Source organism: Brachypodium distachyon, chromosome 3 (genome assembly GCF_000005505.3).
Source record: "Brachypodium distachyon strain Bd21 chromosome 3, Brachypodium_distachyon_v3.0, whole genome shotgun sequence".
Lineage (NCBI taxonomy): Eukaryota > Viridiplantae > Streptophyta > Magnoliopsida > Poales > Poaceae > Brachypodium > Brachypodium distachyon.
This window is the reverse complement of record NC_016133.3, coordinates 51,326,515-51,348,531: the sequence shown is the minus strand read 5'-3', so window position 1 is coordinate 51,348,531 and position 22,017 is coordinate 51,326,515. Positions and strand designations below refer to the sequence as shown.

The following is a 22,017-nucleotide window of genomic DNA, read 5'->3' as shown; positions in this document are numbered from 1 at the left end:
ACAGCTGCCGCTGAAGCAACCACTGCACCCACGACACAATTTGAGCGAAAAGGGCCCTTTAAAGGGAGCAGCCTAGACCCAGGGTCCTCCAGACAGAGCTATAGCCCACCACTTCAAACCTAGAGGTATCAACCCTATCACAATTTGACACCAAAATAGAAAGCAGTGAGAGAGAGAGAGAGAGAGATCAGGTCTATCTCAAGAATTCTATGCCCCAAGAACCAACCACCTTGTGATCACTAGTAAGGCTCGCAGACGACACGATCTACAGATGGCTTACTGTGTTCCAAATCCAAACCTCTATGTGCCAGATCAGTACTACACCCCCTCCGTTCCTCTTCCTCCTCCACTCCAACTACCGTGCCATCCCAGAGCGCTCCTCCAGCAGATGCCGTTCGACCAGCTGGAAGAAGCCGTAATGCTCTCCAATCCTGACCATTGCGGGCTATACCCTCTGCCGGCGCTTCCATTTAGTCATCTGACAGCCACTGCACCGGCCATCGTCTGCGAGAAGCCTACGCCCGGTTTCATGCCCAATATTGGGGTTGAAGAGGTAATACTTGCTAGCTTCGACCGTGGTCAAATACGGAGAGGTTCGTTTTGATCTTGATTTCTCTTATTCCTCTGAATCAGGTGGGCACCTCGATAACGGCAGGAGTTGGATGCGAGGGTGCTAATAACGGCTATTCTAGTACGAGTACATGGTATGTGTAGAGAGAAACTCCTGAAAAAAAAATGTGTAGAGAGAACATGCATGAGATGGACGTGTATGTGTGTCCATTGTGGATTTAATTGTGTTTAGGTTATCGATTTGTGCATTTTGGTGTGTGACTGTTTGAGGGTGCAGGTGGAGGGGGTCGGCGATGTCGGTTGCCGGGGAGAAGGGGAAGATGAAGGTGAGGAGGAAGATGAGGGAGCCGAGGTTCTGTTTCCAGACCAGAAGCGATGTGGATGTGCTCGACGATGGGTACAAGTGGAGGAAGTACGGGCAGAAGGTTGTCAAGAACAGCCTCCATCCCAGGTACGTGTACTTCTATAGGCAATCAAAACCCTAACATATTCGTAGCAGTACCTATTCGGACGTACTAGCTAGGAATAGAGGCAGGATGGTACAATTGAGGCGAGCAATCATATGTGATGAACTAAACCTCCATCGATGACAGAAGTAAGTCGATCTCATAGCAGATCATATCCATTGCCATGATCAATCGTCTAATAGATCTAGAAAGAAACCTGATTTGAGATTAGCCTGCAATTTTAGAAGCTGCAGTTGTGCTAGCTAGCTGTTTCTTTTGACGAAAATGTAAGTATATATGCAAATAACTAGGCTTCACTGAAGTTATATATGCTAATAACTAGGCTTAACTGAAGGAAAGAAACATGTGATTTTATTGTACTGCGCAGCTGCAGTTGCGTCTTATAAATTATTCTGATGCACAAGCACAAGTTCTCTCTCTCTCTCTCTCAAGGATTCATAAGCTGTACGTTTTCGTTTGTGATGTTGAGGTGCCAACAAAAGCGTTCATTAGCTAGGTAAACTGCACAAGCTTAATTGCTGATCCACCATTCCTCCGAATAGTTCATATTCAGACAGTCGTTCAGTTGTTTCTTGCCATTCCCTGGTGCTAAGTAGTACGGAGTATAGTTCGTTTCAGACTAGTAACTGGGTAAGGAAAGTTATAAGACAAAGGGGTGATGCATGTGGGAACTGCGAAGCAATATGGCATTATGACAGAGGAGATTGGCAAAAAGATGACGTCTTATATGCACACGCACGATATATATTGCTAGCTAGCTGCATGCGATAAAGCTGCACGGATACTCAGTAACAGTGGTACAGAATGTTAGACAGATGAACAGTGAAGTGCCAATTGCTACATATACACATGATGCAACAACATGGGATATTCCATTTATATCCATTCCTGAGTAAAATACATTTGAGGTCCTAATTCTATTTTAAAACTGCCAAATTAGTCTCTAAACCTTGAAAATGCATGTTTGGTACCCTAATCCTTTTTTTAAGTTATTCATCATAGGTCTTAATTGTGTACGCGCCCGTCTACCCGGGTGACATGGCCGTTTGACCAATGCCACCTAGGCCTAGACACACCTGTTGAGTGTTGGGTACCACGTTGATTGTCATCTTTCAGCAACCCCTTGCATATTTTGTCCTCCCGTTTTGCGGCCCCTCCCTCTCGTTCCTCCAACCTCACCGGTGAAGCCATGGAAACGGCGATGCAGCGGTAGATGTGGGCATTTAAGTTTACCATCTAAGGGGTAACCTGCAAGTGGGCCCATGTCTACGTGGCGTTGGTCAAACAGCCACGTCACCCAGTCAGACACGGAGTACACATTTAGATCTATGATGAACAACTTTAAAAAAAATAGGATCCAAACATGCATTTTCAAAGTTTAAGGACTAACTTGCACCTTAGAGTAAGGACCTGCATAAAGATTGTAGTTACATGCATTATGGTATATGTATATCTACATACTCAAAAGTTCACACATAATTTAGACAATGACATGATTATTCAAGTCATACTTTTGGACCATTAATTTTTGCTACAGTATATTATAAAACATCACAAATATGAAAGTATTTTTCAAGACCAATCTATGGAAGTGATTTTCACATCCAACGAAAGCATTTTAATAAATATGAACAGTCAAAGTTCTAAGTGTTTGATCAAAGCTATGCCCAAAATGTCATGGTTCTTAAGACTGAATGGATCAAGTACATATATCCGGTTAACACATAATATTTGTAGAAGTCAAACTGAAAAGTGTTACCAAGTCCCCCGTCATGTATATATATATTTCTAATTGTTATCTATATGTTTTAGGCCGTAATTTTCATTAAAAAAAGCATCACTGCTGAATTAATGCATTTTGTTTGCAGTAACCAGTACTACCTCTGTTTCTAAATATAAGAAGTCATAAGTCAAATTTCTGCAAGGTTGACCAAGTTTATAAAAAGAAATCTATCCAGATCCAAAACTTTAAATTAGGTTTATGAAATTTGCCAATTATATATATGTCCATAATGTACTTATTTGATATATATTGTAAATCTTAATTATTTTTTATGTCAACTTGGTTAAAGACTTGGGACCAATCTAGGATTTCTTATCTATATTTAGGAATGAAGATAGTAGTGATCTGTCGTATAATGGTTACCGTCCCTTCACAACGGTACGTGGCAAAAAAATTAGGACATTATCAATATGCATGATCTATGGAAAATTGGATGTACTCCTACTGCACACTGTGCTTGCCGTACGTCCGCAGATATGCGCGGGGACAAATGGAACGGACATTTTAAGATCATTGTGTTGCTTCAGAGTTTCAGACACACAGCTAGCTAGCTCAGTGCGGCGCCATATATACGGATCAGTACTCATCCAGCATATATTTAGGGACTGGGCCAAGCTAGCTAGCGCTTGGTTTTCAGCAAACTGCGTGCGAGCTAATGATTTGTCTGCTGTGTCTGTGTCTGTGCTGTGTTCATGCACGCATGCAGGAGCTACTTCAGGTGCACCCAGAGCAACTGCCGCGTGAAGAAGCGGGTGGAGCGGCTGTCGACGGACTGCCGCATGGTGATCACCACCTACGAGGGCCGCCACACCCACTCCCCCTGCTCCGACGACGCCTCCCCCGCCGACGACCACACCGCCACCACTACCACCTGCTTCACCTCCTTCATACCATCCGTCCACCCATCGATCTGATCGAGTTTCAACTGCATGCTCGAGGATCTATATATCGAACAAACAACTAGCGCCACTAGCGCCAAACGGAAGATCTATCCCCTTGATGTATGTGCATTTCTGGTAGGCAATAAAGCTACTTTCTACTACATGACTGCATGCATGCATGTGAGGAGACAGAATACTGCTAGTACTTCAATTCAAGATGGTTAAACACAAGATGCATGGTTTCAGAGAAAGTCAGTGACCACCGCGGCCGGGGCAGGCGATCTGGCTGTCCGTATTCGTTGCTAATTTCAGTAGACCGTCGTAGGTACACCACGTACCCGGCCACGCACACTCGCACAGATGGCCTGACCTGACAACAGGGGGAGAAAAATAACGGTGCACGCACGAGCATGCTAATGATTGCGCAACAGGCACCCTGCCGTTGCACCGCGGAAACGAACACGGGCTTCCGACCAGACCGCCATTAAGTTGCGCCTGCAGGTACGTTTGTTTCTTCAGGCCGGCCGGCCAGCTCGCAATTTCTTCCAGAGAGATGTGCATCACAAGCTAGCCAAAGCAGCGGTCACGCAACCTGAAACGAACAATCATCGTCTGCAAGGACCTCTGATGAGGTCCCAATTAAGCTGCCGGAATGATCATTGCGAGGTCGACCGTACGTGTCGCTGGTTAGAGGAACATCATGGGGCTGCATCGTCAGGGCGTGAGCCTCCATGGAAGTTGGGAATTTGAACGTGGGTACAAAAGGTGAAGCATCTTTTGTTAGTTCCGCCCTTTTCCATCAGAAAATTTTCAAGAAGAAGAAAATGCGTCCTTTGATACAGTTGATAATGTTTTTTTTGAACTGGTATTGTACAAGTTTTGATTTGAATGCAAGTGCCAACAAGACTCTCATCCTGCGTTACCCGCAAAAATTGGAGATTGGCGGCGGGGGCGGCCGGCGGAGCTCCACGGGGCGGAGTGGACATTGGCAGGGTGAGGTTGCACGCGCACGGGCTGCAGTCCAATGACCGGTATGCGAGATGTGTTGACCGGCCTGGTAAGTTTACTGCCTATTTTTAATTTTAGGCCCGTCATCTGCACTATATATTGTTGGCCTGCTCTGGGTGGATTTGTTTCTTTAGATCCGAGTGGATAAAGCACAGTGGACCCATCTCAAGATTAAAACAAAAGCATGTCGAACTGGACTCATTGTTTAGCCCACAAGGCCATCATTATAATGCTCTCGCTCGTTTCCAAAATGTAAGGCCTGTGTGGTTGCACACGCGCAGGCGGCAGTCCAACGGCCTGTATGTTAAATGTTCTGATCGGCTTTGTAAGTTTACTGTCTATTTTAGCCCCGTCATCTGCACTATTGTTAGTCTGCTTTGGGTGGATTTGTTCTTTTAGATCCGGGTAGATTTGTTTGCAGATCCCTACCTTGAGAGCATAGTGGGCCCATCTCAAGAAAACAAAAGCACATCGAACATTGTTTAGCCCACAAGGCCATCATTATAGTGCTCTCGCTCGTTTCCAAAATGTAAGGCCTGTGTGGCCGTATATTTTTGTCCTAAGTCGAATTTGTAAAAGAGAAAAAAATACAACATGGTGGCACACCTAATTGCTAGCAAGCAGGCCCGCGTAGTGGTAGGGGCAACATGGGCGATGGAACATGGCCTCCAAGTTTTTTTTAGAATCACATGTAACTTTATTAAACTTCATAAACGTTACAGTTACATGGTTTTGAAACATAGTCCAAAAACAATTACAAAGCAACTCATATAACTAAGAATTATAATGAAATTTCTCATAGACAAATTCTTCATGATATCAATCTTTGCAACACGAATTTATGTAGAGACTTACACTTGAGCAGCAACACAACCACTCGTACCCTAGCAATTTGCAATGCAAATATGCAACAAATTATAAGCTGTGATACAATAGTTTTTTATTTCATAGTGTTATTTTCCTTACTATTTAGTGGAGTTTATCATGCAATGGAAAACATATTCCTGTTTACCAAACCACATTTTATCTTCTATACTATTTTGTACTTTTGTATGGAATTTATCTTTGGGCCTCTCACCTCCATGGAAAAAATGTCACATATTCTATTCTTATCATATATATATCCTTTGCACAAGTCTCAATCTGGTTGAATTTTTTCTTTAGATGTTGAGATTCTATTCAAAACACTGCTAGAGATTGCGGATTTACAATTGGAAAAAGAATTTGTGACTCATCTAAGCAGCTCTAATGGTAACTACTGCTACTAATTAACCAGTTGTAATTCAATTGTTAAGTATTTGTTTTGCTAATTTATTCTTTATTCTGCCGTATACGTCATGTTGTAAAAATGTTGTACAATTAGAGTTCACCGAGCAAGTATAACTTTTTACATTGTGCTATGGGGAAAAATGTCACGGTACTTACCGTGATTTCAGATAAGAGTTGAATCAAGTGTAGAAGTATAGTTATGCTTACTCTTGTTTACTTAAACTAAACTGCAGTTTAAGCTTAAATATTGGCCACACGATATCTTCTTTAAGGGAAAAACCTTCCCGACATGATGCTGAGTTCATATATTTCTTTAAGGGAAAATCTTCTTACAACCAGTTTAAGGGGACCACATTTAAGACTTTTGAAAGATGTTTAAAAACAACCAGACCCTTGTAAAAAGATATATTGCTTATGATATCGCACAATAATAGAAATCAGTGACTATGTTACCGATATTCAATATAATGTGGTTGACGCGCTAAATAAATGGATATGTGCAAATTTATTTATCAATATCATCTATCTTATGAATCCTAAATGAACATAACTTTAAGAAGACGATATTGTCACTTTTGCAGAGGGAGAGGATGGTGTTCATTGTGGGGTATATTTGAATGAAATATGTGAGAAAAATAATATCGTTTAAGAATTACAATTATAAATGGTTAAAAAAATTGTTTTGAGATCGTTCAAAAAACAATTACAACGATTTAACATGGACATGTAACGTTCAGTTTTTTATTTCTTGTATGTTTACAATTTTTTAATCAATTTAGTTAATTATATAAATGTTTATAATAATGCTTGTAGGTAATACTCAATACTTTGTCGATGAAGTAGCGGCATTCAATTAATTTTGGTTTCATACGAAATAACAATGCATTGTAAATTGATGGTTACACGATGAAAAGCCTAGCTGCATATTGATTATTTTATGTTTGTCTTAGCAGTGATGCGTAAACATCTAATGATATGTTGCTTATATTGTTACAATTTTTTCTAAAGATATTTCCACTGTTACCGACATAAAAATATCAAGTAGATATTTGAAATGACAACCAAAACTCTTTCTCAATATAGATATTATTATATTAACAATGATACAAAACGTAGATATCGTTACATAGCAAATAGTATATGTATTACCAACCTAAAAAGATCAACTAGATAATTAAGCCACTTGCAGACCTTAAAAGTAGTTATTCATCCAAAGTTTAGTGACTAAGGGCATCTCCAAGGGTGAGCCCCTATTTGTCCTCCCCATTTGTCCAGTTGAGGGGTCTTTGGACAAATAAGTGTGAACAAAATATCAAGTTGTCCAATGATAACCTCCATTTATCTTTTCTGAGTCTATGACATGTGGTCCAAGAACACAAGTGGACAATGTTTGGATGAGTTTTGCACAAATGGGGACTCCCCATACTCTCCCCAAATTTGGGAAAGATATGAAGGGTGTGGACCACTTTTGGACAAATGGGGGTTCCCTCATTGGGTTGTGTATTTTGCTCATGTACCCTCATATGGACAGATTTGAACAAATGGGAGGATTTGAAGGGTTCCGTTGGAGATGCCCTAACAAGTAACACCACCTTACAGATAAGGGTGCATGACTCCATCCACCAGGGTTCAAATCCGGGTGTTCATAATTCCGCTGTAAGGGTTTTCCTTGTGGTCTTTCCATAAAAAAAACACCACCTTACAGAGTGTTGTTTCACCTAAACAAACTAAATAAGAGCATCTCCAGCCGCGCCCCCCATATTTGGCATACGGCGGCTGATTTTTAGGCTGTTTGGGGAAAGGAGGCGAGCCTATAGTTCGGCTGCGGCGCGACGTTTCGATGCGCCGGAATTTCTGGCGTCAGCAGGCGAGGCGGTGCAGGTGCAGGCGGTCAATCGACGAATGGAAGAGGCGTGTGGGTGGGTTGGCTCGGTCGCTTCGGTAGGACTTTGCTGTGAGACTGTGAGAAAGAAAGGCCGACGAGAATCCCAATCACGCGACACGTTTTTTGACGGAAAACAGTAGGAGAGGCTCCTACTGCTGTATATATAGAATAAATAAAATATTTACATATTTACAAAAGTGCAAACAGGGGCATTCCCTTGCTAATCAGAAAAGGTTTAACAAACTAGTAAGAGAATGTGAAAGGGATTGAGGCACCCTGTAGCCAAGCAAAGATAAATCAGAAATGAACTTAGCTAGCCAACCCTGGAAAGTGGCAGGCTCTTTCTCAAAAACAAGCTTATTTCTAGTTTTCCAAATGTTCCTGGCCACCAAAGAGAACACCTTAAAAAAGAGAGGGTTATTGAAACTATTTTTAATCTCTGGAAGAGCTTCAATGAAGGATGTGTTTCTTGGCCAGATTATGTTAATATGTTGCAAGCACCTCTCGTTGAAAAAACACTCAAATAATAGATGGTTCAATGTTTCTTCACTTCTGATGTTCATCTATAGGAAAACCACTTTAAAAAAAAATCAAATCACCACTGTTTTGGGGGCCGGAGGTACTCCGCGCGTTGAGTGCGACAGGGGCCACTGCCGGTGCCAGCGCCACGCTGCCCCCCCCCCCCCCCCCCCCAAAGCTTGGCGAAGAACCCCGGCGAGTCGGACGAGGCACGGGTCAGCAGGCTCGCCACGGGCACAGAGCGTGTCCGCAATGGAGGGCACGGATCTCAGGGGTCGGACTCCGACGCGGGGCGGCTGGGGCTCGCGTGGATCGAAGCAGAGGATCTCGAGGTGGCTGGGGAGGAGGCAGCGTTGGGGTTGGGCTTCTGCGCGAAAGCGGGGAGAAGGTACTGCAACGCATGGGATCTGCGAACAGCGCGGGCGTCATCGCGTGGGCTATGCGGGAGAGCGGGCGGCGCATAGGCTGGTTTGCAGCGGCGCGTGTTGCAGGCGGCGCATGGCGGACGCGCGAGTTGACCGGAAGCAGGCCTGCAGCGTCTGTACCACGGGGACGGCTGCGTACATCCTCACGCTCGTCATCTTCTCCATGATTGGATTGAGGAGAAAACGCGGGAGAGGGAAGATGGGGAGAAGAAGAGCTCGGGGAAGGGAAGAGAGATGAAGGCCAGGGGAAGAAGATGGTGACGGGGCAGCTCGACATGGAGGAGGACGGGAGACGGAGCCCGCAGGAGCAGTGGCTGCCGGACAGAGATGAGACGGCGGGGGACGGGACCAATTTGTGCAGAAAATAGATGGGACAACTCGGACGGCTTGTCCAGCATGGCGCCACGGTAGCACCGACATGTGGGCCACATTGTCAGTTTTTCATCAAAACATTATCAACTGGCTAATCAGTGCGCGGGAGTACATCCGACCCTAAAATGGTGGTTTTGGGTAATTTTTATTTAAAAAAATGGTTTTCTTAGATATGTGCCTCAAATGTGATGGTTTTGGGTAATTTTCTCGCTTGCTCAGTAAATAGGGGTGACGTGGCTGCTTGAATAGTGAGGATCCCCTGTTTAGTTATATAAGATTGCTAACACAAAACCTAATTTTGAAATTAGAGACATTTGATACGGAATGGACTGCTTGGCCCTGCCGGTCAGATTAACATGGCAAATTATTTCCAAATTCCGACGTCTCTCATTGCTGACCTGCACAAAAGCACGTTCGTCCTAGCAACGCCGATCGCCTGATAGCACCTCAAAAGCATGGAGACCCGAGGCACAGGGATGGAGCTGGCAATGAGCCACTGGTGTCACTTGACAGCAATGAATTTTGGCACGCTGGCTGGGTGGTGTCGCCGGGCTTCCGAGAATGGCAGGTTAACCGCTTCTGGAGATTTGGCGGGTACCAACCCTCGCATAGTCGCATGCATCCTCCCCATCGGAAGGTGCCGCTCCGCTGAGCGATCTCTTTCTCTTCAAAAGCAGATACTCTGCTTTTGTTTACGCACTGATCATAGCGTAATTCGCATTAAAGAAAATTTGGAGGGACACATACCACACAGAAAACAAAATAGTGGGTGTAGTCATCTCAACTCCCTCCTAGCTAGGTGCTGATTAATCTCCAGCAGGCTAAAGAGTGCTTGATTAATTTGGAGAACAGGAACGGCACTTGAAGACGATGACAACAATCGTTCACCAGCCAGAAGTGGTATCCGGACCAGGACGTGCATCACCGATCAGTTTCTTGGAAAGTTGCATAAAAACAGACAAGATTGCATGCAAGACAAGATAGCAAGTTTTATTGCAGTGAGAACCTACTGACCAGTGACTACTGTACTGAACAATACTAGGATTATACTAGTAATACGGACGGTGTTGGGTGTTTAAAACGAAATGAAGATGACGACTGAGAACATTTTAAACACCATTTGGCCGGTGAGAACTACTAAAGAAATTCCTATGCTTGTCAGTTCGTTCAGGCCACGTTCGGTAGGGATTTTAGCTTAGCTGTAGCATGCAAAATGGAACTGAGCCTCTATAAGGGGCTGGAAAGACATTGTGTTGCACAGCTCATTTTTTACGAGTATTTTTTTACCAGACTTTTACGAGTATTTAATATTGCTTGGTTCGATCACAAGCTGCATGACAAATCTCAGAGCTACAAAAAAAAAGCAAGAGTAATTAAAAAAAGGGTACCCAGTGCAGCCGTGTAGCCGTGTCCACCATGGATATGAAAACTTTGGAAAAGAAATCTGCATTACCGGGATGAGGAAAACACATCAACTGTTTTTATTTTTTAAAATTCAAACCCCTGCCAATTTTGATATGCTTACCTTAACTTTCATCTTGCTTCAACAATGATAACACCCAAGTCTAAGATTATTGAAACCGGAGCCAGGATCCAAACTATGCTCGATCTCAAATTTGATTTTTTATTTCTTTTTTTGAGAATCACCAAATATGAATTTAAGTAAGCATCCTGTGGCATGGGCCCTTTATAATAGAAAAAGAAACTACATAACCTATTGAGGGTGTCACTTACCGACTTAGACTACGTAAACCCATGGCCCATCAAACCAACATTTTGACCTTACAAAACTGGGACAAATCAGAATTTGGACAAAGTTAGAGCATTTGTACTTAGAAACAGAGGTGGTAAATTTCATATCCCCGTGGCATGGGATTCCTGCTTACATGAAAAGGAGAGAACGTAATGTTGGTAAAAAAAAAGTTGGAAGAACATAATTGTTTTGCCTAAGGCTTCGTGGCGTGGTACTCCCACGCACAAAAGATACCATGACATTGTGTTATGGCATGCTGTACAGCATTGATGATCTTACAAAGAGATCTTTAGCATATACCCTAAGATATGTGATATGTGGTGTAAATTAACAAAAGCGACCATTTTCTAAAAAAATAGCCAAAATGATTTTAGTGAAAACTTTGGCCCTCGGCTGCTAACTTCTATGACGCTGAACGTGGCTTGGTTAATGCAAAATAGCTTGGCGTTGAAAAAACTCAACACTTCTTCGAGCAACCAACATTTGCAAGGGTCAACGCCAAAGGTGTTGGAGCTCAATGGCGTTCGAGCTTCCAAAACTGAAATTGAAATTAATTTTAGGGGGTCAACCCCATGGTATTTGAGCTCCAACTATTCAACGCCATGGATCATGGTGTTAACCTCCAAGACGCAAAATTGTTAAGTTTTTTTCAATGCCAAGCTATGTGGCGTTATTATAGTCACGTCCAACGCCAACCTATATCACATTGCGTAATGAGGTTAGATTTAGTTAAAATTTTACATTACGATGATTTTCAACTAAAATTTTAGAAAATGATTATGTCTATTGATTTACCAGGACACACGACTTTTGTGGGCATGGCCGAATTCAAAGTAGCAATTCCGACCTGTTTCACTTTGTCCTACTAGTACCTAACTTATATCCACCATCTTCTTCAAAATAGTTATATCCACTAGTACAGTGGTACTAGCCAAACCGGGTAACTAAACACGCCTAACCGTAACGATTTTTCAAGGCTCAAATTACCGAAGTTCCTTCTTAACTGTGCTTACACGAGCAATTGAGCTCGAGTATACCCCTATCTCCTCCCCAGAAATGGAGTACCTGATTAACTAACAGAAAAAAACTTTAACAGCCTTCCTTCCCCATCTCTCTCTCCCGTTCTATATAACGGACTCCGTGCATTTCTCCCCCCACCTGCTCTCTCCACCAGCCCAATCAATCATCACGTGTGCACAGCTAGCCGCCGTACGCCAGAAGCGCCATGGCCGAGTGTGATCAGGAGCTGGTGGCGGGGAGCGCCCAGGACATGCTGCGTGTGGTGTCCGCCCTCGCCGGCATCCTGGAGCGCGTCGCGGAGCGCAACGACGCTGCTGCGGCGGCGGAGCTGGAGCTGGCCGCGGCGCCGGCCATGGCGTCGGCGTCGGCGTTCCGGGCGACGACGAAGCCCGGCATCTCGGTGCGCGCGTACGTGGCGCGCATCGCGCGGTTCGCCGGGTGCAGCCCCGCGTGCTACGTCGTCGCCTACATCTACCTCGACCGGCTCCTGCACCGCGGCGGCGGCCGCCGCAGGAGGTTCGCCCTCGCCGTGGATTCCTACAGCGTGCACCGCCTCCTCATCACCACCGTTCTCGCCGCCGTCAAGTTCATGGATGACATGTGAGTTTCCCTCCCTGCATGATCGATCTTGTCAGTACATTAGTGACGAAATGCTCTGCTCCTACTCGCTTTGGGTGCTTCCCGGCTTCCCCCCTCCTCCATAGCTTTGCCTCGTAGGAATCTCTGCTAGCTAGGAATAAGTTTGGGAGTCTCTTTGAAGTAACTTCAGCATCGTTCCGCTCTTCAGAATTTTGCTTCTATCTGCTTTAGCATCATCAGATAATAATTAACTGTTTGTGCATTAGGATCTACGTAGTTACATACTCCGTACTTCATATATACATACATGATTTTTCTTCGCACCACAATCCAGAAGTATCCATACTACTCATTGCAGGATATATATCAACTACTGTACTAGTATAATCATGCACCAAAAGAAAGCAATCAGTGAGTAGGTTCCTTCCTACTTTAACTATATACGCTGTCACGCTAGGATTCGCACTAAGCACTGGGTACACAAAGTGATTTGTCCTAGCAAAGCAGGCAGTACCAGACGTATGGGCAAAATCATGCTTGTCCAGCAGAGCAGAAAACGTACGTGGTGGCTGCCGTGGACCCGATGGAGGGCATCAACCAGAAAACCACCCCTGCCCACTCACCTTTCCGCTTGGAACTTAACTCGGTGCCAGTTGTGGGGGGATTGGGACCGGCAACTTGCCATCCGCTGATGTTTGCTCGCTCCTCAATTTTCACCCCAATAGACGTCAGGACCCAGGGCATCTTTTTCAAGTTAATCTTTGCTAATGCTAAGAGTGATTGATCTGCTACTTAATTGGCCCAACTTGGCATCCTTAAAGAATTCGAACTTGTTTTCTTCGATAAAGAATTGGTTTGGGTGCTTGGTTGGTAATTCTGGCTGTGCTTTGTTCGCTTGCTTGGTTTGATCCTTCCCGTTTAACTGTGTCATTATTGCTCCTAAAAATCATTGGACAGTAAACTCAGTCATAAGTCAGCTGAAAGAGATGAAGAAATATACAATTATATTCCGAACTAGTATTGAACTGAACTGAAGTGTGACACGTTTGATGTGGCCCGTCTATGCAGATGCTACAACAATGCGTACTTCGCCAAGGTCGGGGGCATCAGCCTGGCGGAGATGAACTACCTGGAGGTGGACTTCCTGTTCGGCGTCGGCTTCGACCTGAACGTGACGCCGGAGACATTCGGCGACTACTGCGCCGTGCTCCAGTCAGAGATGCTGTGCGCAGAGGCTCCGCCGAGGCAGCTGCAGTACTGCTGCCTCTCCGACGAAGAAGCCGCCGGTGCCGGCTGCAGCTCCCAGCAGCAGCTCGCCGCATGAAGGCGATCTGACAGCTAGCCGCGCGCGTGAAATTACATGGGGGCGTAATAGAATGTTAGGTACTCCCTCTCCCCTTTCATAAGGACTGTCATGGTTTTGAACTAGCCATGACAATAATTATGAAACGGAGAGAATACATGTCGCCATGTCGGTCAATCTGTCTGTATAAAATGTTAGCTAGCTAGCTAGGTGGTCGTCTTCCTCCTCTCTTAGTTTCCTCTAGCTTTCTTCTTTTTTTTCGAAAAGGGGAAACGATCCCCTAACTTTCTTCTGCCGTAGATTCGTACGGTCTTGGTCATTCAGCATTGCATGTATATATATTGTGTGACAGGGTGATGTAAAAAGTACTCCCTCCGTTGCATAATTCTTGTCAAAATATTATATGAATCTAGACACTTATTAGAAATAAATACATCCATTTTTAGACAAAATTGAGACAAGAATTATGAAACGGAGAGAGTAATTCGCAGTACGTACTAGCGCGTTTGACCATGGTGGCGTTGCGTTGTGCTTTACACGCGTGCACAGCAGGGGCAGTTGCCTTTGTCATTACAAGTTCTGAAAAATTCTGTGAAATTTTGCACATAAACATTGCTCTGGAAAATGAGGTCTGCAATTGTGTTGTGTCGCTCCAAGCAGGACAAGCAGAAGAGTTTGTGGAGAAGAAAGGGAAACGTACGGGCTTGATCGGCAAGTTAGAGCAATTTTAAACATGAAGTGGCGGACGTGTAAGAAGCCTTGATTTTATACCCGCGGGAAGCTTTGTGTGCGAATATATCGGAGAATTGTTGGAGGATGAAGGTGCTTAGAAGAGGGAAAATGATGTGTACATATTTGTAATTGGACACAACTATTACAATGTATTCCGTTGGGACGGCTTATCAAGTACTATACCCTCCCTTCAGAATGGTCCTGGAGAAGATGAAGTAAATATCTTCGCTGTTGATGCTTTGAAATGGGGCAACCTTGCAAGGTTCATCAACCATAGCTGCACCCCCAACCTTTTTACACAAAATGTCCTCTATGACCATGATAATAAGAGTATATATGCCTCACATCGCACTCTTTGCTTGTGATAATATTCCCCCCCTTCAACCGCTATCGTATGACTATAATTAAAGGTTGCACTATGTACGATTGTTTTGCAGTTTATTTTGATGGCAGCTCATTTGTGCGGTGAATTGAGGAGCACGAAGTTAATGCCTCTGCTTCGTATAACCAATTTGGCACAGATCAGTTGGTGCCTTTCAGAAGTATACGATGCTTGCTTGCTAGTCCTGCTGTAGGTTTTTACTTTACTGAAGAAGAAAAAAGAAGAGGAAAGCTTGCAGTAGCTCTTGTTTTCACTCAAGTTAGAATTGTTCTTCACGCAAGTTAGAATTTTTCCAACCACTAGGACTTCAGAACCTTGAAGACAGACGGAATTTTCTCCTGACAGCAACTTGACTACCCCACGTCGACTCGTAGAATATACAGGACTATTGTCAATGGCATAGCCAGATACATATAGAACGACAATCGAGCACATCATACACAAGTCTGCTTATACGGATGGATCGAGACTGAGTACATATATTCGACACACCAATACACCACACACATGCAACATCGTTGATATACTAATACTGGCTGCTTTGGCTAATTAACCCTCCCGCACCTTATGCAACTATGCAAGGCAATGGCACGCACGGGCGGCTTCAGTTCTGGCCGCCACCGTCCGGCTGCTTCTGCGCCCTTCCGCCGTCTTCCTTCCCACCGCCGGCGGCTTCGCCAGTGTAACCACCAGCACCGTAGCCACCACCGCGTGAGCCAAACGTCCGTGATCCGCTTCCTCCTCCTCCTCCTCCTCCTCCGCCGCCGCCTGCATCGCCGCTACCGCTGCCGCTGTACCCGAACCCGAACCCAGACCCATGTCCACCAGGCCCAGCAGCCCAGCCCCACTCGTACTTCCAAGAGCCGTCAGGGCTGGACCCCTGGTCGGACCCGGAGCCGCCCGTCCAACCAGGCGGCAGCACGGACGACTCGCACTGCACCGACGCGATGAGGAGGAACGCGAGCGCAGGCGCTCCTGCTAACTGCAGCGCTCCCCATTGCTTGCAGCTTCTCGCCATGCTAGCTTGGCTTGCAGCTCCTTCCTTCCCTAAAGAGCTTCTTCTTCCTTGACCTTCAGACCAAGCTAGTCCGATCGATCGTCTTATTTATAGCGCTAGATCACGGGGAGCACTGGATGAAAGACCGATCCGAGCGATAGATCACCCACTAACGTCCCATCGCATTCCCGGGGTGATTTTGACATCCTCGTTGCCGCTTTTGGCACTTGCTTGTCGACGTCGTGGCCGTGGGTGCGCGTCGCCTGATTGCTCTGTTTTGTGCCGACTTACTAGAGATAGCGTGGGGATGCCCTCGTATGGTGGGCAGGCTTATCTCATCCCATGCTTTGGAATTTCACGTAAAGAAAACACGGATTTGTATTCCTCCGGTGGCATAAAAGCTTTCATTCTATAAATTTGTCTAAAATAAAAAAGGGGTTCTATTTAATGATGAAATTAAAATGCATAAAACTTCTGATTCAATACACCCCCCTCCTCTTACGAAAAACACAAGGACGGTTTAGATTACTCCGTACACCTTCATAAAAAAAGACAGGATGGACATTAAATAATATTTTCTTCTATCATTTTCGTATGGCTTCAAATAACACTCGGTGTTTTCAATTTTTTCGGAGATTGCACCGTTGGATCGTCATGAAATTTCAAGAGATAGTAGTAGACACAATTACACGCAATCTCACCGAAGGGATCAACGAAAGATTTCTTGAGCCAGTGGGAAACAGGCGAACAATTCGGATGTTTGTGCTGTCCCACACGGGCGTGAGAATTCCAAACAGCACTCGGTGTTTCGAAGCTTTCCGAAGATTCCACCGTTGGATCGTGATGAAATTTCACATTGTAGTAGTAGTCAAAATTCTGCAGTCCCACTGAAGGGATCAGCGAAACCCTTCTTGAGGCATCGGAAACATGCGAACAAATCGGATGTTCGTGCTGTCCCGCACGGTCATGAGAAATCCAAACTAACACTAGGTATTTTGAAGTTTTTCGGAGATTCCACCGTTGGATCACAATGAAATTTAACATCGTGGTAGTAGACAAAATCCCACAGAATCCTACCGAAGGGATTGTTAAAGCATGGCTCAAATCAGCGGGAAACATGTGAACATTGTTCTACCACGCACAGCCGAAAAAAATCCGAACGACACTTGGTATTTTGGTATTAGCCGGAGATTTCACCGTTGGATCGTGATGAAATTTCACAGCGTCGTAGAAGACACAATTTCAAATATTCTCACCGGAGGGATCATCGAAACAGTTCTTGACACAGTGGATACCTTGCGAGAGAGAAAGGAGTCGGACGAAGAAAAAAGAAGAAAAAATAAAACGTGAAAAGACTATACTATCCTTCTGAGTTTGGGAAGAGGGGTTGTATTCAATTAGGCCTCAATGCATAAATAGAAAAGAGTTTTTGGATTTTGTCCATCGTATCAAAAGAATTTAAAAAATGGAAACGAGAAACTAATTAAAAAAAGATAGCATGGGGATGCCCTCTCGTATGGTGGGCAGGCTTATCTCATCCGATGCTTTGGAATTTCACGTAAAGGAAACACGGATTTGTATTCCTCCGGTGGTGATGCAGTCGGTCCATTGGCAAGAGTCCCGTGAGTACGTGACAGGAAGAACACGGTAGCTGTTGCCAATTTTGATGGCACGGCTTGACCTTGACCACGGCCGTCGTCGTTTATCCGTCTCCACTTTCAAGGATTGATTACCTCTTCAAGTTTTGTCAATGACACGGAGACTTGTATCTAGGCAACGTGTGGCCGTGAGCAGGAAGCATGGCCCAAAGGAGAAAACGATATGGAATAATAAAACACGGTGGGCTGGTGGCAAATATCCGTTTCGATCCCTCCCATTCGTTCGTTCCAACATCGAGCCTAAAATGTACACGACGATGCTATAGTGGCCGTGTCAGTGTTGGCAAGTTTGAAGGTCGTAATCAAATGGCCAAGATATCTCTGCATTTGCACGCCGCGAGACCATGCATGATCGCAGATTCGCAGGCATCATCAAAGTCAGTGGTGGTGACTGGTGAGCACGCACGTTCCACGTACATAGCCGATAACTTTGACCCTGGGGGCAACAAGGACATGAGCCTGTGCCAGCTCGCAGATGTCCAGTTCCTGCTCTCTCGTCAAGTATACTAGTAAATGGAACTACCATCTGTAATCCCTTCCAAAGAAAAAACTGCTACCAGCAATCCTTGGTTTGTTCAATCAACAAATTCACTACAATATTGTTACATTCTCTCTCACTTTTCCATTCACCAATGCTTGGTTTGTTTAGGTGATTACACCAATGCTTGGTTTGTGAAGGTGATCTCTTCTACAGACGACTCATGCGAATCCATAACTGTAACAGAGCATGACTCGCTGCAATTTTTTAGAACTCAGATTCGCCCTATAAAATCGCTGCTAGATACGATATCATTCATCGAATCTAGAGCTAAGTTTAACCAATTTACTGTCCGATGGTTTAGTTATCGGTATAAATTGAGTTGCTGCAGTAAAGAAGCATTTCATCATGTCGCTCACCGTCAGCCTTTTTTTATTTCGTATATTTTGTCAGGTAATCTGTCTTCTAGTGATTTTCGGCGCCTTTGCAGCCCGCGAATGACTTCATAAAAAAAGGATCACCTGAAAACAGATTAGCTGACAAAATATACCAAAAGATGGCCGAAAACAGAGTGAGCGAGTGCCTTCAGACATCCAAGGAAGGATCTAGCAGCATTAGCTCTCAAGCCTGGCAAGGCGAAAGCTCTTAGGCGGCAACTGCGAATGTTTTGAGAAACAGGCCTTAAATTTATCATCACCAGGCATGCCGCTCGCTCAAACAGTCATCGTGAAACAGCATATTCAAAAAAAATTGAAAATATCTTGCTTTGTCATCAGACATCCAAGGAAGGATCTAGCAGCACTAGCTCTCAAGCCTGGCAGGGCGAAAGCTCTTAGGCGGCAACTGCGAATGTTTTGAGAAACAAGCCTTGAATTTATCATCATTTGAAATGCAAGCTGACGGTAAAACAATATTAGGAAAACAATGTTGAATCAACAATTTGGCTGACGATGCTAAAAACAGATGTAATCACAATAACCGGCTCTGTAGACTGATTGGAATGCAATCCCAGGTTCCTATCAACATGTGAGACACCAAACGACTCTTTGTTGGCCCAATCATAGCATCTGCAGTCAGTGCACGTAGCTACTGGAGACGTGGCATCAGGCCCAAGCTAGATTGCATATATATATAATCAGCAGATAATAAAATGTTAGACGTGATCCCTCAGAGACCCGCTTAAAATCACGCACACAGCTGAATCAAACCAGGTGCAAATGAAGATTCCGGCCCAGACCAAACCACAGAGGTTATTGTCGAAGGAAGGACACTTGCAGTGGAGAGAAGCAGCTGCTGTTTACAGTGTCAAACGGCACTTCCTATGGTCCGAGCTCCTCACTGGAATATGTTATCATAGTAGTAAACAAAATTAGAATTCATTAACACAATACAACATGATAGCTTAGGAAAAGAAGCCTCAGAAAGCCGCAAAAATATCGTCATTTGGGAATCTGACGGTAATTCCAACATGTAGCTAATCATCATTGGCGGACATTACATCCTAAAGCTTTAGTGCAGAAACGATTACCTCACAGGGGTAACCAGCAGCAGCCGAACAAGAGCAGATATACTAACACAAGATGGGAAGTTCTTAGTATCATCAGAATATAAATGCCTTCTCATCCACAGGAAAATAGGCACTGTGTCAGAAGGTGTCCTAAGATTGTTTCGAGGTTTCATCCTCTGATACTGGAAAGCCAAAAATAATAAGAACATCAAAACAAGTAGGAAAAAAGAAACTGGTCTCTGGCGGATTCAGATGCAAAGATGACATCATTTGGTGGCTGAAGCCACCCTCGGATCAAGTGTTGGATTATGCATCAATACCTCCTCATAATCCGAATCAATTAGAGAAGGGAAAAAAAGGCAAATAAACTAGGAGGTATACATAGTTACTCAGTGGTGGCATGGTAATTGGTTCGATTCCGCCAGCTATGTCCTCAATGCTTTCAGAAGAGGGAGCTTTGTATCCTCATCGCAACAACCTCCGTACCAAAACAATAATCATGAACAATCCAATGTAACAAAACAATAATCATGAAGGAAATAGATCCAAAAAAAGATAACGCCAACAAGCTAATCATGAAGGAAAAAGGAAACAGATCTTAAGAATATAATGACAATCGATAACAAAAATCAAATGGCTCAGTTCAGCGGGATAATCGGCATACAGATCAACTCTCATGAGAAAACCTGTGATTTGGTCTGTTGAGCTTGAATTTTGCAAATCGTCACTGCCATCAAAGAAACCAGAAAACCAACCAAAATCGATCTTGACTTCAAAACGGGAATACCTAAGAACGGACGGATCTGGATCTTGAGTGGCGTGGCAAGGAATTCTGGACGGTATACCTACCGCTTCTCTTCGGCGGCGGATGATGGAATTCCGTGGGATGGGTAATTTATATAGGGGGAGGGATAGATGGGGTTAGGGTTTAGAGTCCGTATCGGGTGGCGGCGCGGAGGGCAGAACTAGCCTGCGGATAATTCGGCGTGGGCTGTTATTTCCGTTGGACACTACTTTAGCTGCCTACAAATTATATGGGCTCCAAATCGCATGTCCACAAGCCCAACGAACGAGTGGGCCGGCATAACACGGGACACCGTTGGCGTTGCGCCCCTGTCCCCAGACTGGGACGTTGCCGTAAGGATGAGGGCGAGGGGAGGGGAAGCACTGTTGACTTCCTGCCCGAGCAACCCACTACCCTAAACACTGCCATTTTTCCAGATCACTGGATCGGGGTGAACTGATTGGATCATCGGGGAGTGGGTTCGAATGAGAACGGGGATTTTCGTCGCCGCACAAAACGAAGGGAGAGGCTAGAGATGGTAGCACGAGAGATGATACGAATTTACAAAGTAAAATCGAGCATCTTGTGAGGCCTATGACGCCACCGTGGTTAGCGGCGTGGATTGTCTGACTTTTAAGTCCCATGACTTTGTGTGGCTGACTTGTGGGTCTCATGGTTGTCTGGCTCACATGTCAGCCACACAAAGTCAGGTGACTTACTGCAGAGAATCCTTGCCGCATGGTTAGAGGTTCCTAAGTACTCCGTATGATCTTTAATTACTCTCTCACCTTCACCTTGTCTGGCTGGTTTATTTCAGTAATCGCTAACTGGGCTAACAGCCTTACGGGCCGCTGCTCCGAGGAAAAAAAGTTGAGCTCCGTGGTCATTTGGGTTGTGATCTGAGGGCTCGTTAATGAAGACATCCCTGCCATCGATGTTACACCAACAACCAATGGCCCTATCACACGAAGTCACACCAAACTGATAAGTGATCGGGTGAACGCTAACTTAAGTTTATCTCACGACATTAGTGATATGATTATTCTTTCATCTCCATTGTTGTTGGTTGAACTCATGTACAATATAGAGGAGAAAACAACAACATATGGGCTCTTGTAGAAACCGAGTGAATAGAACAAGTTAGAGGTGTTTCCAATGCACATAACATTTCTCCTCCGCTTTTGGCTGTGCTACCACCCACCTGGAGAAGAGACGTGGCAAGTGGAGTATACCAACAAAGCTAAATCAAATTTACTTTCCAACCCAACAAACCACACATCATTTGGAGTTGTGTATCAAAAGTTATGTCAAGTTTGGTGATAGGTGTCCAGGCTATCAAATGCCGCGGGAAATTTCGAGAAACTCCTCAATAACTCTCTAAGTTGACTTCGTTTTCCCCAATAAAAGCCAGCCATATTTTGAGTAATGTCACACCTAAGAAGGGGGGTTGTCCCTTAGAGAAACTCCAATGTGATCCCCACATTTTGTCCCCAAATGTCCCTTTTTTGGTCATTTGGGGGGGCAAGTGGACATGCCCGTCCTCATCACCCTACCACACCCCCAAATTCCTCTCCCAAATTAGCTCTTTCTTCTCTTTATCCTTTTTCTTCTCCCTTTTATTTTTTCTTCTCTTTTTCCCATCTCT

At 44.6% G+C, this 22,017-nt stretch overlaps 3 protein-coding genes, 1 long non-coding RNA gene and 9 other non-coding genes across 13 annotated transcripts; 2 read left to right on the top strand and 11 right to left on the bottom strand.

Annotated features, from left to right (window-relative positions):
- Positions 1 to 81: 81 nt before the first annotated feature.
- On the top strand, positions 82 to 3,932 carry LOC100831863 (probable WRKY transcription factor 12). The gene is made up of 4 exons (XM_003572718.4): positions 82 to 553; positions 634 to 704; positions 848 to 1,021; positions 3,527 to 3,932. Exons 1-4 carry the CDS (start codon positions 272 to 274, stop codon positions 3,732 to 3,734), a joined length of 735 nt encoding a protein of 244 aa, XP_003572766.3. The 5' UTR covers positions 82 to 271; the 3' UTR covers positions 3,735 to 3,932.
- Positions 3,933 to 11,626: 7,694 nt separating this feature from the next.
- LOC100840426 (cyclin-P4-1) lies at positions 11,627 to 14,471 on the top strand. Its single transcript, XM_003569950.4, has 2 exons — positions 11,627 to 12,552; positions 13,600 to 14,471. Exons 1-2 carry the CDS (start codon positions 12,158 to 12,160, stop codon positions 13,853 to 13,855), a joined length of 651 nt encoding a protein of 216 aa, XP_003569998.1. The 5' UTR covers positions 11,627 to 12,157; the 3' UTR covers positions 13,856 to 14,471.
- An 823-nt stretch (positions 14,472 to 15,294) lies between these two features.
- LOC104583815 (putative glycine-rich cell wall structural protein 1) lies at positions 15,295 to 16,070 on the bottom strand. The gene has a single exon (XM_010237478.3). It carries the CDS (start codon positions 15,964 to 15,966, stop codon positions 15,553 to 15,555), a length of 414 nt encoding a protein of 137 aa, XP_010235780.1. The 5' UTR covers positions 15,967 to 16,070; the 3' UTR covers positions 15,295 to 15,552.
- Positions 16,071 to 18,154: 2,084 nt separating this feature from the next.
- On the bottom strand, positions 18,155 to 20,533 carry LOC112271769. The gene is made up of 2 exons (XR_002965136.1): positions 19,610 to 20,533; positions 18,155 to 19,419 (listed from the first exon to the last, which is right to left on the bottom strand). It is a non-coding gene; the product is annotated as an uncharacterized LOC112271769 (long non-coding RNA).
- LOC112272146 lies at positions 18,663 to 18,783 on the bottom strand. Its single transcript, XR_002965841.1, has one exon. It is a non-coding gene; the product is annotated as a small nucleolar RNA SNORD14 (small nucleolar RNA).
- On the bottom strand, positions 18,850 to 18,970 carry LOC112272148. Its single transcript, XR_002965843.1, has one exon. It is a non-coding gene; the product is annotated as a small nucleolar RNA SNORD14 (small nucleolar RNA).
- LOC112272119 lies at positions 19,043 to 19,191 on the bottom strand. Its single transcript, XR_002965815.1, has one exon. It is a non-coding gene; the product is annotated as a small nucleolar RNA snoR2/U65 (small nucleolar RNA).
- LOC112272090 lies at positions 19,244 to 19,426 on the bottom strand. The gene has a single exon (XR_002965787.1). It is a non-coding gene; the product is annotated as a small nucleolar RNA Z112 (small nucleolar RNA).
- Positions 19,491 to 19,572, bottom strand: LOC112272113. Its single transcript, XR_002965810.1, has one exon. It is a non-coding gene; the product is annotated as a small nucleolar RNA snoR77Y (small nucleolar RNA).
- LOC112272101 lies at positions 19,675 to 19,772 on the bottom strand. Its single transcript, XR_002965797.1, has one exon. It is a non-coding gene; the product is annotated as a small nucleolar RNA snoR31/Z110/Z27 (small nucleolar RNA).
- On the bottom strand, positions 19,831 to 19,922 carry LOC112272118. The gene has a single exon (XR_002965814.1). It is a non-coding gene; the product is annotated as a small nucleolar RNA snoR31 (small nucleolar RNA).
- Positions 19,974 to 20,067, bottom strand: LOC112272157. Its single transcript, XR_002965851.1, has one exon. It is a non-coding gene; the product is annotated as a small nucleolar RNA R30/Z108 (small nucleolar RNA).
- On the bottom strand, positions 20,221 to 20,323 carry LOC112272109. The gene has a single exon (XR_002965806.1). It is a non-coding gene; the product is annotated as a small nucleolar RNA Z107/R87 (small nucleolar RNA).
- Positions 20,534 to 22,017: the final 1,484 nt, after the last annotated feature.